The 13,957-nt window shown below is 36.9% G+C and overlaps 1 protein-coding gene across 1 annotated transcript in view; it reads right to left on the bottom strand.

Annotated features, from left to right (window-relative positions):
- Positions 1–623: 623 nt before the first annotated feature.
- Gbe1 (1,4-alpha-glucan branching enzyme 1) overlaps positions 624–13,957 on the bottom strand; it is a 258,120-nt gene continuing 244,786 nt past the window's right edge. The window contains exons 15-16 of the mRNA XM_076549097.1: positions 8,932–9,049; positions 624–1,372 (exon numbers count right to left, since the gene is read on the bottom strand). Of these exons, the coding sequence (XP_076405212.1) occupies positions 1,316–1,372; positions 8,932–9,049 (175 nt within the window). The 3' untranslated portion in view covers positions 624–1,315. The remainder of the gene's footprint in view (positions 1,373–8,931; positions 9,050–13,957) is intronic.

The raw sequence follows: 13,957 nt of genomic DNA, 5'->3' as shown, positions 1-13,957 counted from the left end.
AGCCTTCCTCTATCTTCCTTCACTGAAGCCCACTATTTTGCCAAGGCTGGCTAGGCAGCAACCTCCTGGGATTTGTCAGCCATCTTTCCCCAAAGCTGAGGTTACAGGTATACACAGTGATTCCTAGCTTTAATGTGAGGGCTAGGGATTTGAACTTACATCGTCTTCTGCTAATTTTACTTTGTTTTATTTTTGTGTATGTGCCAACATGTGGGTATGTCCATGTGAATTCGGTTACTCTTGGGAACCAGGAGATGATATTGGAAACCTTGTAGCTGGAGTCACAAGCAGTTGGGAGCTACCTGATGTGGGTGCTAGGAACTGAACTCAGGTCCTTTGCAGGGACAGTCCTTGTTCTTAACCACGGAACCATCTCTCCAACCTCTGAACACAGGTTCACTGGCTTTCACAGGTGCTCTAAGCCACAGGTCCATCTCTCCAGGACGCTGGTTAACATGACTTTAAATTACAAAATGTTTGCCAAAGAAAGAAAACTTACTAGTTTCCTGGTCCATTACGCACATGTGAACTACGTAGAGAATGTATCAGAGTTGAGATGAAGTACACTAATATTAATTGCAAATCATTCCTTATAATACCACAATAAAATGAGCATTTGCCAATGCAATTTAGCATTTTTTTATTGATTGAAATGAAAGACATTTTCTGAAATGCTACAATTACCATTTTAAGTCTTCAGAAAGACTGAGATATCAGCATTTACTAAAACAGTATATTGACAGGCGATTACAAGATAAAACTTAATGCAAAATAAGGCACAGATAAGAATTTTATATTATCTTTTATAAGACTTGTATTTTTATTTTTACTACATATTTAATACAGTATTTCTAAACACAATTTGGGGAAGAAAAAAAAAGAGGGAAACAAACTTGGTACCTCATAATTCAAACGAATGGACATTGGAACAAATAAGGCCGACAAATATCCATCTCGCAAAATACTGTCTTACTACAACAAAAATAATCGTGCCTGATGAATAATTCAAATTTGAAATTAAAGGATCAAATACTCTGCCAGTAATGTAACATTTAAAAATTATTATATATTACACTTCATTTGCAAATCCTAATTTCTCAGAAGGCTTCAAAACACACATTGCTAATATTTTAAACACATCTTCCCTTCTACTTCAGAAGCAAGTTATAAATTTGCATATTCCAGCGTTGAATTTCAGCCTGATGTTTTGGCTAGACAGCCGTGTTTTTGCAAAGCTTATGCATTATCAACATTGTGGCAACGGAAAGCAGCCAACCGGACACATCTGCCTGAGGTGGGCTGAGTTGAGGTCTCCTCAGTTTGGCAGATCCACGTTCTGAAGGATGAGAGCCACTCGGCTTGGAATGTACACCTGTCAACACAAACACATCGATGTAATTGGGAAAAAAAATGCCGAACACGCTGTCATCGTATCACAGTGACAGAGACATCATGCAGTCTCGCATCCGACTAAGGTTACAGTGACCAAGCCATCAGAAGGCTGAAGTTCATAGTTAAAACAGTGTGGGCAGAAATCGAAAGCTATTACAACAATCACCAGTAGAGGGCTCCATACTATTTACAAAAGATGAAATTCCTCCCAGGAATCAAGCAAAGGGCTCTCTGAAACCATATTTCACTATTAGGTGCAGAAGGGCTGCGTGCAGTTCACAAGGTTGCAGTGATTAGAACAATTAATGCAGCAGCGAGGTACTCAAAAGAACATTGCTCTTCCCTAAGACAATACGTAACCTTACCATTTTTAAAAAGCTTAAGAACAAAATCTGGAATGTAACATAAGGGATCCTAAGTGGATCAGTTAACCCAATTTGAAAAAAAAAAAAAAAGAAAAGAAAAAAATAAAACAAGCGAACAAAATGAAGGCCCCTTCCTTTGATAGCCCTTTCGAAGCTCCTTTCCTGCCTGCAATCTCAGCTCAGCCCCTGTCTCTCACCATCTCCCTCATAGCCTCCTGCCACAGGAGTCTTTACGTTCCTCTCAATCTTTCTAGAATATGTCTGTCCTATGTTCTGAACTCTCTGCTTCGTTGGTTCCTATAGCTCTCAGGTCTTAATAACTCCTAGACTTTTGGCCAGGTTTTTTCCAGGACAGTTCCAGATCCGGAATGTTCTCCACTCCATTTTAAGTCACAGCAGCCATTTGGCTTCTTCTAAATCCTCCCTACAATGTGTCATTTTTGTTTTAGTTCTTTTCTCTTTTCCAGATATCTATCCTTCCTAACGGATCAGGTGCTTTATGGAAGCAGGGATTAACTATTTCTTGATTTCTCACAACTGTCGGGTGCTATTAGGAAAGCTGGGTACCAATGATGGCTGCATAAAAGAACACATAAGTAGACGAGAAACAACAGCGAGCTGGTGTGTTCCGGCTACCAAAAGCCCTCCACTGTGGCTACTCATAAAGTAATCTATATAAAATTTATAACAAATTATAACAAATGAACCATGTGACCTGACTTATGTTATACTCATATAAGTACTAGCAACGTAAACAATAAAAATAATATTAGAGATGGCTGATATCATTGTGAGACCTCTAGCCATCTCTTTATTATTTTACCATATTCAGTCATTTTTATCTCTACACGAACACTTGACTGAGAGTTTTAAAAAGTGTCCTTTATAGTTTGCAACCAAAATAAAAACCACAAAAACATGGCTTTATAAGAAAAATAAAAATTTCAAATGTACCTTATCTTTGCAAATGGCTTCACTATTTAAAACCTCACTAAGATATCTAGAGTAAAGAATTCCAACCATGCTTACAAAAGAAGTCAAGACAGACCAATGGACCTGGCTAATTTGGAGCACTAAGACACAGTCTTTTTAAAAAGATGTCATTTAAATGAAATTATATCATGAATGAAATGGCTAGAGGTTGGGATTTCTAATCTTTCCTTAAATGTAACAGTGATTTGGAAAATAATATTCATCTGATAAAAATTTTACAAATGCTAACAGTCACTGTTTAGTTTGGTGTCACAATCTGATTGTCAATCAAGTATTTTAAAAAAGATAAATATTACATCCCCATTGTCATTATATGTGAGGAAATCAAGTATTTCAATGCCACCGTCTATTTACCTATAATTTATACACTGCATTAATGTCTACAGACTTTTAAACCATATTAGAATTTAACTGCTACTGCAATTCATTTCATCCAAAAAGTATATTCTTTTTTTTTTATTAAGTCACAGATATTTAAAGTAAGATGTAGGAAACTGTTCCTGCAAAGGGAAGCTGGAGGTATCTATGAATAAGGAAGGGCTACTTCATTAGAGCCAGAAAGATCTAATCCAAGGGACTGTGAACTTGTACATTGAAGACACAGACAAAGAAACAGATCCAAGCAAATGAGAAGAAACAAAGGGGCCCAATGGTCAGGAAAGTTCATTTCCTACCCTAAGCACCCCGAGTACAAATTTAAATATATTCTGTCCCTCGAAAGGGCAAACGTCTAAGGGAGGTTGTCCATGTTATGTTCGCTGTTACTGAAGTTGACTAGTAGGTGAGTCAGGAAGTTCTGCCATGAACAATCTTACATCAAAGAGTAATCTAAATTTCTGTAGTACCAGAAGCAAGACACAAATGTCTCACATTCTTCTCCTGTAAAATCATTCTGAGAAGATAGTGTCCCATAATACTGGTAACAGGAACCTGGCAGGTGAAGTCTTCTGAGGAAGTTGCAAGGAGACACATTAATCAGACTGAGGACAAATAATGATTGGTCCGTCTCAGTGTACAGCACAGTGATACATCAGAAGAGGTCCACTCAATCTCTTATTTGGATTCTAGGTAATTACGGTAGCTACTGCTTGATCCATATCTTCATAGTGATTTATTAATGGAATATTAATAACAACTATCATTTCTAAAAAAGGCTTCACCTCTTTGGAACCTTCAATATTTCGGTTAGTTCAAATTTCAGAATTGAAAACAAGAGAATGTAAGAAGTTCAAGTTTGTAATATAGGAATTGACTTTTCAACTTTGGCATTAGATGATTAAAAATGTTCTGATAGTTCACACTAAATGATGCTGACCATTCTGTGTAAGGAACTTTATGGCCCCAATTCTAGTTATACTTACAGACTCCAATACTGCCTGTTGAAAACCCTTCAGTTGGTAATCCTACAATATCTTTAACAGGAATATTGTATAAATACAGTTTCTGCTGCCATTAATTAACACATGTGTTTATGTTGCTCTGGAGCCTTTGTATTATAAGCAGCACTAAAAAAAAGTTTTCCCACAAGCAAGTGATTTTTCTCCACTCTGGACTTTTATTCTTTATTGTTTTTTTTTTTTTTTTTTTTTTTTTTTTTTTTTTTTGTGTGTGTGTGTGTGTGTATAAATCAACTTTCTTAGTGGTTAGGAAATGACTATCAATTATACCAAAGGCTGAAGATAATCAGTGCTAACCCTTAAGATAAGATCATTAGAAACATGAACAAATTTTGGGCCTCCAAAACTTAACGCATAAGTACCGGCTCTGTAATTCTCCTCTCACTATTTAAATTCCCAAACAGTTTTGATTTGTATGGCAAGAGGAGAGACACAGACATAAGTAGATTTAAACATAAATGTTTAAGCATGCTTAAATATAACTCACATCTTGGTACACACATTCAGAAAAGATTTAGCATATATGTTATAGACCATATGTGCTGTAAAACACATCTGATTACACATTCAGCCTTACACATATTACAGCAAGAACCACATAAAGAACAAATGAGACAATGTAATATATGTCGTCTATGAAGTCCATTGTCTAGCCATAGTCATAGTGACCGGCTTCAAAACAAATAGCACACAATTCATCTACTAAGTGTCAAATACATGTTAATCTACCAGCTATTTTGGCTAGTTCACAAAGACTTACACACTACAGTAACCACTAGTGTGGCTCAAGCCACATGACACAAAGTGATCCATTATGTCAGCCAAACTGTGTTATTTTTCTTTAGGATCATAAAAGAGTTGCAAAATTAATCACATGATTTTGAAAAACATGGTGTCTAATGCTTGGAATGATAATATTTTAAAGTTTAGGCATGATGCTACACAGGGAATTTTAAAAATATATTATAAAGTGCGCTAAATTTATCATCATCCCATTCAGATATAATATTGGTAGGGTGAAAATATAATTCACTGAAAAATAGATTAGACCTTTTTATAGGTGTTTTCCTTTTTAAAAATGACAGTTAAGGTAATTTTATTTTTCATATACATGTGTTAGTTTACAAAGTACTTTCTAAGAAAAATATAACTAGCTCTCATTGTATGTTTAAGAGTTAGAATATATATTTTAATTAATTTATATTTATGAATTGAATTCCTATTTATTAATATATAATTTTATATAGGCTTTGACACAGTACATACTAATTTAGAAATATTAAGGAAACCAAACTCTAAGAATTGATTATTCTTTTTTTTTTTGCTAAAATAAGTAAATATTTCTATAGAGAAGGCCAAAGATACGTTCTAACTGTTAAATTGTATTTTCAATATTTATTTAAGAGGAACAATAGGAAAAACGTATTTGTAAGATTCCCCCATTTAAATGGAAACCCTAGTGAATCCCTGCATTTAGAACAGGCACAAACACACTACATGTTGGGAAGGATCCAAGCTGACAATGTAATTAATACCAAGCCTCCTGTTTCGGTCATATCTTTATCATTGCCATTGGCCTTGGGGGCTGTAAGGAAGTACATTTATGTGACCTTGTAGCCCCTGTGGGCAATTGAATTTACGAGCCAGAGAAGGGCAAGGGAATCTGGTCACCCAAAATGTGCCAATTAACACAGAAGTTAACATACCAGTTCCTATGTCAGAACCTGTAATACAGAGAAGTGATTATGCTAAAATGGAGCCCCCCTAAACCAGCAGCACAGCAGACTAGAGGTCAGCCCTACTAGTTCAGCGGCTGTGGAGTGCCCTGACTTTCCAAATGTGCTTCTGTGGTGGTGTGAATCCAGTTAGCACTGGTTTCATGGTCTTCAGTTAAGGAATCACAGACAGCTCCCAGACAGTACCTGCTGATGCCGCAGGATGCAGGTGTATTTTAAGATTCCTCTGAGCTGTGTTTGCTGCTGTCTTTGAAAGCAGATTTGACACTTACTCAGCAGATCCCTGGATTATTGAGCTTGCACATTAAGCTTTAGCAAATGCTGTGAACCAGTTATGATGGGCAGAAATTTCACGGAAGAGGGAAAGTTATAGCTACTCTTCCTTTCATGACACGGGGAGTGCAGGACACAGAGGTCATCTTCCTGGTGACTGCATGAGCCATAGTGCACCGAGGGTCATTGTCAAGCACTTGATTGGATTCCAGCACTCAGAAATCCATTTATGAAGGAGTTTCACTATAATGAGGCATTCATGTGACAGATGTTTTGTCCACGTAATTTCCTATCCCCTGTTCATTACCCTAATTGCTTAACAGAGTAACTGGCAAGAAGGAAGTTGTTTTCATGGATATATATATATATTTTTTTCCTGGTCCATTGGGCTCCCTTCTTCTAGTGATCACTTTATCTGCACCTGAGCACTATAGATGGGCATTTTCTAAGTATCTCTGGGCTCTGAGAACCAGACACTGCTCTGAGGAAGGCAGGCTCCCCACCCCCTTGCTGATTGAGGTGGATCACAGCTGTGGTGTGCACAGTCTTTAGACCTTTCTTCTGTGCTTGTGGTGCATTACTGAGACCAAGCAGGGAGGGAGAGTCTTCATTCTGTCTGCTAATTTAGAAACTGTGTTCCATGTCTGTGAGATCACTTCAATTAGAGCTTAAAAAGTAACCTGGTTGCCATGACCCCTGGCTTGTTGACTGGTTTTGTCAGAATATTTTTCTCCTGAAAAACTGAATGGATGCCAAAAGCTTTTCTATTGACACCAAGGAGTGGGAGTGCTTATCAACGAAGGTATTTGTAACCAAGCATCCTCAAGGCACTCAATGCCTTGATATGTTCAAGATATGAAAATGACGCCTCTGACGATAAACACATAAGGACTTAAACACACAGCTAAGGACCTTTTGTAGTTTCTGAAAAGCTTGGCACTGTTAATGGGTTTGCGCCTCCTAAGAGGCTCTTGCCATACAGAAGATAGTACAATATGTCCTCATTTACAGGTGAGGGAAATAGCTATAGACAGCAAATTAAATTACTCCAGTGCTAAAACTAGCAAGTGGCAGACAGGGCACTGGATTCCAGGTCTCTTCCATGGCATTTTGTCATCATTTCACTCCAACAACAAAGCCTCTCCACAGCAAAATTCTGTTGAGATATGGGGACCTTTGGTAATTTTATCTACAAAAGAAGTTTCCTAATCTTTCAAACTCCTTCTGTCAAATTCAAGTGGATAAAGTTCAGTTTTACTGTGGCAGGCTGCCGCTTCTCAGGTTCCTCACTGTGAGCTGAATCATCTCGCTAAAGCCCTCAGGAGTCTTTTACCTTTTTGGTTATTCCACATCTTTGAGGTAATTGTCTCACTCACTTATGGAACTATTTTTATCAACCGTATCGCACATGTCAAAATTGAATGTCCTGACAGTTACAGCAGTAGTTCTTCAAAAGCAGATGGTACCCGGGTGCCCTCTCTCTTAAGCATGCACACACTCCCTCTGTGCCCACCTAAACCTACATCAGAGCTATTAAGACACACTCACACCCACACATAAGAACAGCAGCTGAGTCTGCCTAGCCACTGCGATTACATCACTGCTTAGTCTTCATTTATTTTATGACTGACCCACTCTGCCCAAAATATAGTACTTTACTAAATGAAAGACTTGTTCAACTTCAAGTGGTAGGGTATCATATAAAAATGGATTCCAGGGGTGCCATATAGATTTTAATGCTCCACTTCTGAACTTTTTAAAAAGTGAACAATTTATAAAAATCTGCTTACTCGCTATGATATATCCACATATTTGTTAGATATTTTCTGATGTCACAAATGTAAGAGAATATCTCTCTCAGTGAAAGAGAATGATGGAGATCTGAGAGAGATATACAGACAGAGGGGAAATGGAAATGCAGGCACATGATCAGTCAGCCAAAGAAAATATGATTTATGTGTAACGTAAGCTTACCATATGGCCATAAATTAAACAAAGCATCCTTCCCTGTCTAAAGTGTTGCTAAACTCAACATCTTCTAAGAACTGAAGCTTAATATTTGAAGGCATCGTCCTATCATCTGTTTCAGCACTGAGTGTAACAAAACTCTTAAGGTAAAAGGTGTTTCTCAGTTACATGAATAATCCAGAGAATTTACAGCTACAAAGAATCTAGTCCTCAGCCGGGCGGTGGTGGCGCACGCCTTTAATCCCAGCACTCGGGAGGCAGAGCCAGGCGGATCTCTGTGAGTTCGAGGCCAGCCTGGGCTACCAAGTGAGTTCCAGGAAAGGTGCAAAGCTACACAGAGAAACCCTGTCTCGAAAAACCAAAAAAAAAAAAAAATCCAGTCCTCAATTTACTAGGTGACAGAAAAGATATAAGTTATTTATTTCTTCAAGATATTTTAAATTAAACTTCATTAATATACAAAATGTAGAAATCCATTTAATGAAATATACTGTAGAGAAAGCAATAATTAAATTACTACATAAAGAGTAGACATGGTTGTAATAGAGAAAAAAAGCAACCTGTCTCCTCAAGCCCATAGAAGTGACTTTAAATCCTATCAATATTCAAGCTTTTCCTATTGTACACAAATATCCTTCAGTATTATTTTTCCTAAGACCCTGTGTCTCTTACCACCTTTTTCTGTTTTCCTTTTAGTCCCCACCTCATGTTACTATTTAAAGAATTGTTTCTTTGAGCAAAACCATAACTACAAAAATTAAGAGTTAAGTTAAAATAGAATGGAAACATCTAAAGAATCTTACTTACCAAAAGAGAATAAGGACGGCCATTATGTTCGAAAGCCTCGGTAAAGTAATCAGTGTTGTGGTCCAGTCTCTGGTGTCCTCCATATTCCGGGGCATCTGAATCTAGTACAATTTTGAATGTGCAGCCCTTAAGGAACTCACAACAGTGCAGAAGTGGAAGGAGACATTATGAAAGCACTCTGAACTGTGTTAAAACATGATTTTGTCGTGTACGCGTTCCTTCTCAAACATTGCAGAGGCTCTCGTTTGAAAGAGCTTCTAGACCTAGCCCCAAATCCTATACCCAAAAGGTCATACACTTCATCCAGCCTACAGGGAGATAATGCAGCCTGACACTGAATACCCCTACTGACAGACACTCTCCTTTGCTCTGGAAGCAACCCATCCTCTCTCTGACATTCTCATCCTTACTGAAGAGAAACAGGGCTCACTGGGAATATTTCTACCTAGAAAAACCATATAGAATACACTTAATATAAAGTTGTGATATACCATTCTGATACCTAGTTAGTTTGTTAGTTAATGTCTTTAAAATTCATTAAATGTATTATAAAATGCATACATACATGCATGCATTAGGCTTCTGCTTAATTCCAGTTTGGAAGAACTTCTTACTCCTTCCTCATTTCTGAGTTCAGGGAGTTTGTAGAACCTGAATACTGGAGGAGCAAACAGTGACATGGACAAAGTGTGGTTGAGAGATTTCTACATACAGCCTTACCCCAACCTCCTGGCTCGAGACAGGTATTCACATTGCTATGAATACAGCACAAGCAGCTAAACACACTGTCATTGCCACAGGTGGACTCATGTGGCAATCAAGGAATTTGCTATAATTTAATACCCAATTCTTCCCTTGCATTACCAAAGATTAAACAGGCTCTCCAGCATGCTAGCCCAGTGTCCTTTCAGACTGGCATCATCTATTTCACAGTGAGTTATCAGCATGAATGTACTTACAGAAGATAACTAAAGGCTGTTTTACTAACCTTAAATGTCTAGAAATAGTACTTGACATTAAAATCCACAAGTAAATACTTATTGGTATGTGGAAAGTTGGTTTCTTCTAGCCTTATGATGAATACAGATAGTTCTAAGGCATTTTAGTTTCCTTGTCCTAGAACAGAAATCTTCCACAAACATTTGTACATTTTTCATCCTGTAAAAAGATCCGAATAATCGTGCATGTGAGCAATGATCAATGGCCCATCATTTTCATCCTTTTCAAACCTTGGTCTGGGTCAGAGATGCAGATGGATACACCACAGGAAATTTGCTGGAAGTTGTGACTCTCTTGGTCAACCCAGGTCAGTCTGCTCTGATTCACAATGACACTGATGATCAGGGGGGTGCTCTTGGGTTCAAAGGAGGCAGGGCTGGGGGATGGGGATGGTGTGTTCCAGGAGAGAAAGTGCAAGTGTACTCTAAAGTCAATGTAGCTGAAATGACTTAAGCCTATGAATGAGTTTATGGTAAAATATAGTTGGTGAACATTACTGCAGACAGAGCAGATAAGTGAAACACCAAAGGGGTAACCAAAATAAACTTTAGTTCATTCTAGCTGGCCACACACTTGGATTGATGTCAAAAGGTCACAATACGGAGAGTAATGACCCCAGAATATGTTTTTATAACTATTGAATTAAATTATTGGTGCAGGCTGCCAAAGGCAGGCATGTCTTCAACATCAGTAGCTGGATTAGGAACTACCAAATGGAAGCTGCGTGGACAGGTGGTATTGTAGGTGACAGAGGATCTATATGCATTAGTCATTGTCTGAACACATAATTGTTGGTTCTGATTATTAAAATGCTAATTCATTGAAAAATTCAAGAGTGTATCTTTAACTATATATTTTCATAATCAACTATACAGAAAGAACAGCAGTCATACAAGGGCACATTTATTTTTTTGACACCAAAAGGGATTCTCTTATTGAAAATAGTTACAGTCTACTTTGTATGTGTGTAATTTGTAGCCACAGAGGAAAGACTTCTCAAAAAAGATGCAGAAGTTTCCAAATACCACCTAGACTTATTTTTTTCTGTTCTATAATTTTTGGAAAAACTTCTTCTGTGCACACTTTTGGAATTACCCAGCTCTGTGACTTTGTTACCCAGGGAACGCAACAGCTTCCTTAAGAAAATAAATACAGCACTTAAATTCAGAAATTTCTACAAAGTGAAACAAAGATAATGGTTGGGAAGTCTTTTCATAGTTGTTATTTGCTACTGTGTGTTTTTCAGTATCAAGAAACTTTGCCTTACAGGACCTTGCTTAGAATTTGACTAAAGACATTAAGAGGCTATTGGAACAGCTGACTTCATTTGCAATTATTTTAAATATTCCCTAACACAAGTATTCCCTCAAACTCTTTCAAAATATATAGGAATATAGTTTGAAAAATACAACACAGGTAATTCTACCTTGTTTCAAATTATCTTAATATGCTTTCAAATTACATGAATACAAAACTAATTTGTTAGGACATATCAACAGGCTGCTATTGTCTATAGCTACCTCCCCACACCTAGAAGAACTGCCTCTTTGTAAGATGATCTCAATTCAAACTGGCATTCAGGACAATCCCAATTCACTAACAGGTGATGAACTGCAAGTAGTAAGATTTTATATTAGAAAAAATGAGGAATAAATTGTCTTTACTACCTCATTCACTTACAGCATTTATAAAATGTACAAGACAGCATGAAAGATACAACAGTCATAAAGATTGTCTTAGTTTATATGTAATTCACATCCTATAGTGGGGAGACTAGTCGTACATATGTATGTCTGTGAGTAGAGGGGGAAAAGACATACAATGAGGTGGGGAGAGGTATAGAGAGAGTCAAAGAGAAAAGGAAGAGTTGACACTCTGTACATAAAAGAGACTTGAAGGCTGGACTAAGATATTAATATGCAATTTGTTGATTAAGTCTGATACTGCTGCACATTTAAGCCAGACATCATTTAACTAGCAGGAAATTCAACCTAGGAGTCAGGACTCAAGTATGAAAGTCAGACAAATAACCAAATCTGGCACACCAATCAGAAGATTAACAATGCCCAAGGATAACAAGGTTGGCTAATCTCCTACAGACATAAGCAGTCAAGAATTTAGAGCTATACATGATAGACCTAAAAAACATGGAGGCTGATGCACAACTTGTTAAAAGAAAAGTGGGAGGGGAGGGTATTCCTGCCCTGCAACAGACAACTAGGCAAGTGGGAGAGCTGGGTGGCAAGCAGAATTCAAGGGTAGAACTGGATTCTCTGCAGCTGGGTGGGTATACAGTTTATGGGAGATTCATCAGAGTGCTGGGGAATGCTATTTCTTGCTCAGTTCTAAAGCTGAGCTTCCACGCACAAAGAAGCTAGAGTAAATACAATATGAGGAAATAAGAAAGGTGATATTTATAGCCATCTACAATAGTACACTTAAAAGATGGGTGTTTCCAACATTGGTATCAGAAGTTTATTCTCTTAGTTTTAGATCCATTCTGATTCACTTGATCATTCATATGTGAACGGAAAATACTGAACGAATTTTTTTCCTTGCTTAATTTTGGAAAATGCATTAAGAAAAGAATAATAGAATTTTAAGTACAGATTTTTCTTTTCTATAAAAAGGGAGATGAAATTGGATAGCATTTTAAAATATTATGACTTCTTATTTTAAATTCAAGAGCTTCCTAAGTATTTGATATATCTATCAACAGGTTGAAGTAGATAAGAAGTTTTAAGTATTATTTTATAATCTATGTCCTTAAATTTGAACCAAGGAAGAGCCTATTCTGAAGGAGGCCTATACTAATAAGATTAAAGAACAGTGAAGGCATGAAGACTCTCAAATTCAATGGCTCTTCAAATACTTCAAAAGCTGCTGTGTTTGCTCAGCCACTTGATAAAGTGTCTGTTCAAAGTGTGAGCAGTTGATGTAAGAAGTGCTATCATTTTTATCATTCAGTGTCAAACTTCCTTCACTCCCACTGATGAAGCCAAAGAAATTTATTGTGAGGCACAAGCCCTGAGATTTCCAATTGAGTGACAGAAAGGGGGATCTGCCAATGCCTAAGCTACCATAAAGATGGCAGAGCCAGTAACTTACCATATATCTTCAACTGCTAGAAATCATCAATTTTAAGACAAAATTTTTATAGATCTCTAGTAAAGAGAAATGTATCATTATTGTACTATCCCTTGTAAGACATACCCCAAATAAAGACATGGTATAATGTGAAAAACATATAATGGAACATTAATTTGAGAATAAATTATACTTATGTATAATTCTTTAATCAACACACTTATTTGATAACAATTATAATAAGTCAAGGGAGCTAAATAATGTCAGGAGAGAGAGTCTATACCAAGAGAGAAAAAGAGTGTAAAGACTCTAAGATCCACTCTGAAAGAAGTAACCCTGAGTAACCAAATGTCTATTTTGTAGAATTAGAACAGCTGGTGGGAAGCAAGGGAGGATTTAGGATTTCAGTTGTTTGAGGACGACTACCCAATATAGAATTTGCCATAAAGTTCAAACATGCTTTCCCCTTTAACATTTCACAAATTGAATTTTATCTATCGATACATATAACCTATAAAATCTAACGTCATAGCTATATAGCATCTGATTCAGTTAGGTCCTTTTATTTTGTAATGAGTTGAATTATAATTGTATAAAAGCCCTAGAAACCACAACTTTACTTGCTGTTTTTGGTCTCTTTCAAAATGCAGAGACAGCAGAGGTCTGTGATCTGTTTTGGTACATGTAATGCATGTGTCTGTCTGTGTGTGGTGGTGATGCCTGTGAATACAGACCCAATTTAGGCAATTCTATCTTTATTTCTTTTTCAAATTTCTTTCTTGTAATAGAGTAGTCTAATACTTTATTTTTGAAACCATTGATGATAATGTGACATATATGATTACATTTCTTTTCATGGAAAGTAAACATTTTGTATTTTCTCTCTTAGACATCAATGAAAAAATAGCACTCAAATAGCACTCTGCAATAGTATATAATT

Source organism: Peromyscus maniculatus, chromosome 12, assembly GCF_049852395.1.
Source record: "Peromyscus maniculatus bairdii isolate BWxNUB_F1_BW_parent chromosome 12, HU_Pman_BW_mat_3.1, whole genome shotgun sequence".
In the NCBI taxonomy this organism is placed as follows: domain Eukaryota; kingdom Metazoa; phylum Chordata; class Mammalia; order Rodentia; family Cricetidae; genus Peromyscus; species Peromyscus maniculatus.
The sequence above is the reverse complement of the archived record's forward strand: the minus strand, read 5'-3'. Positions and strand labels throughout refer to the sequence as shown.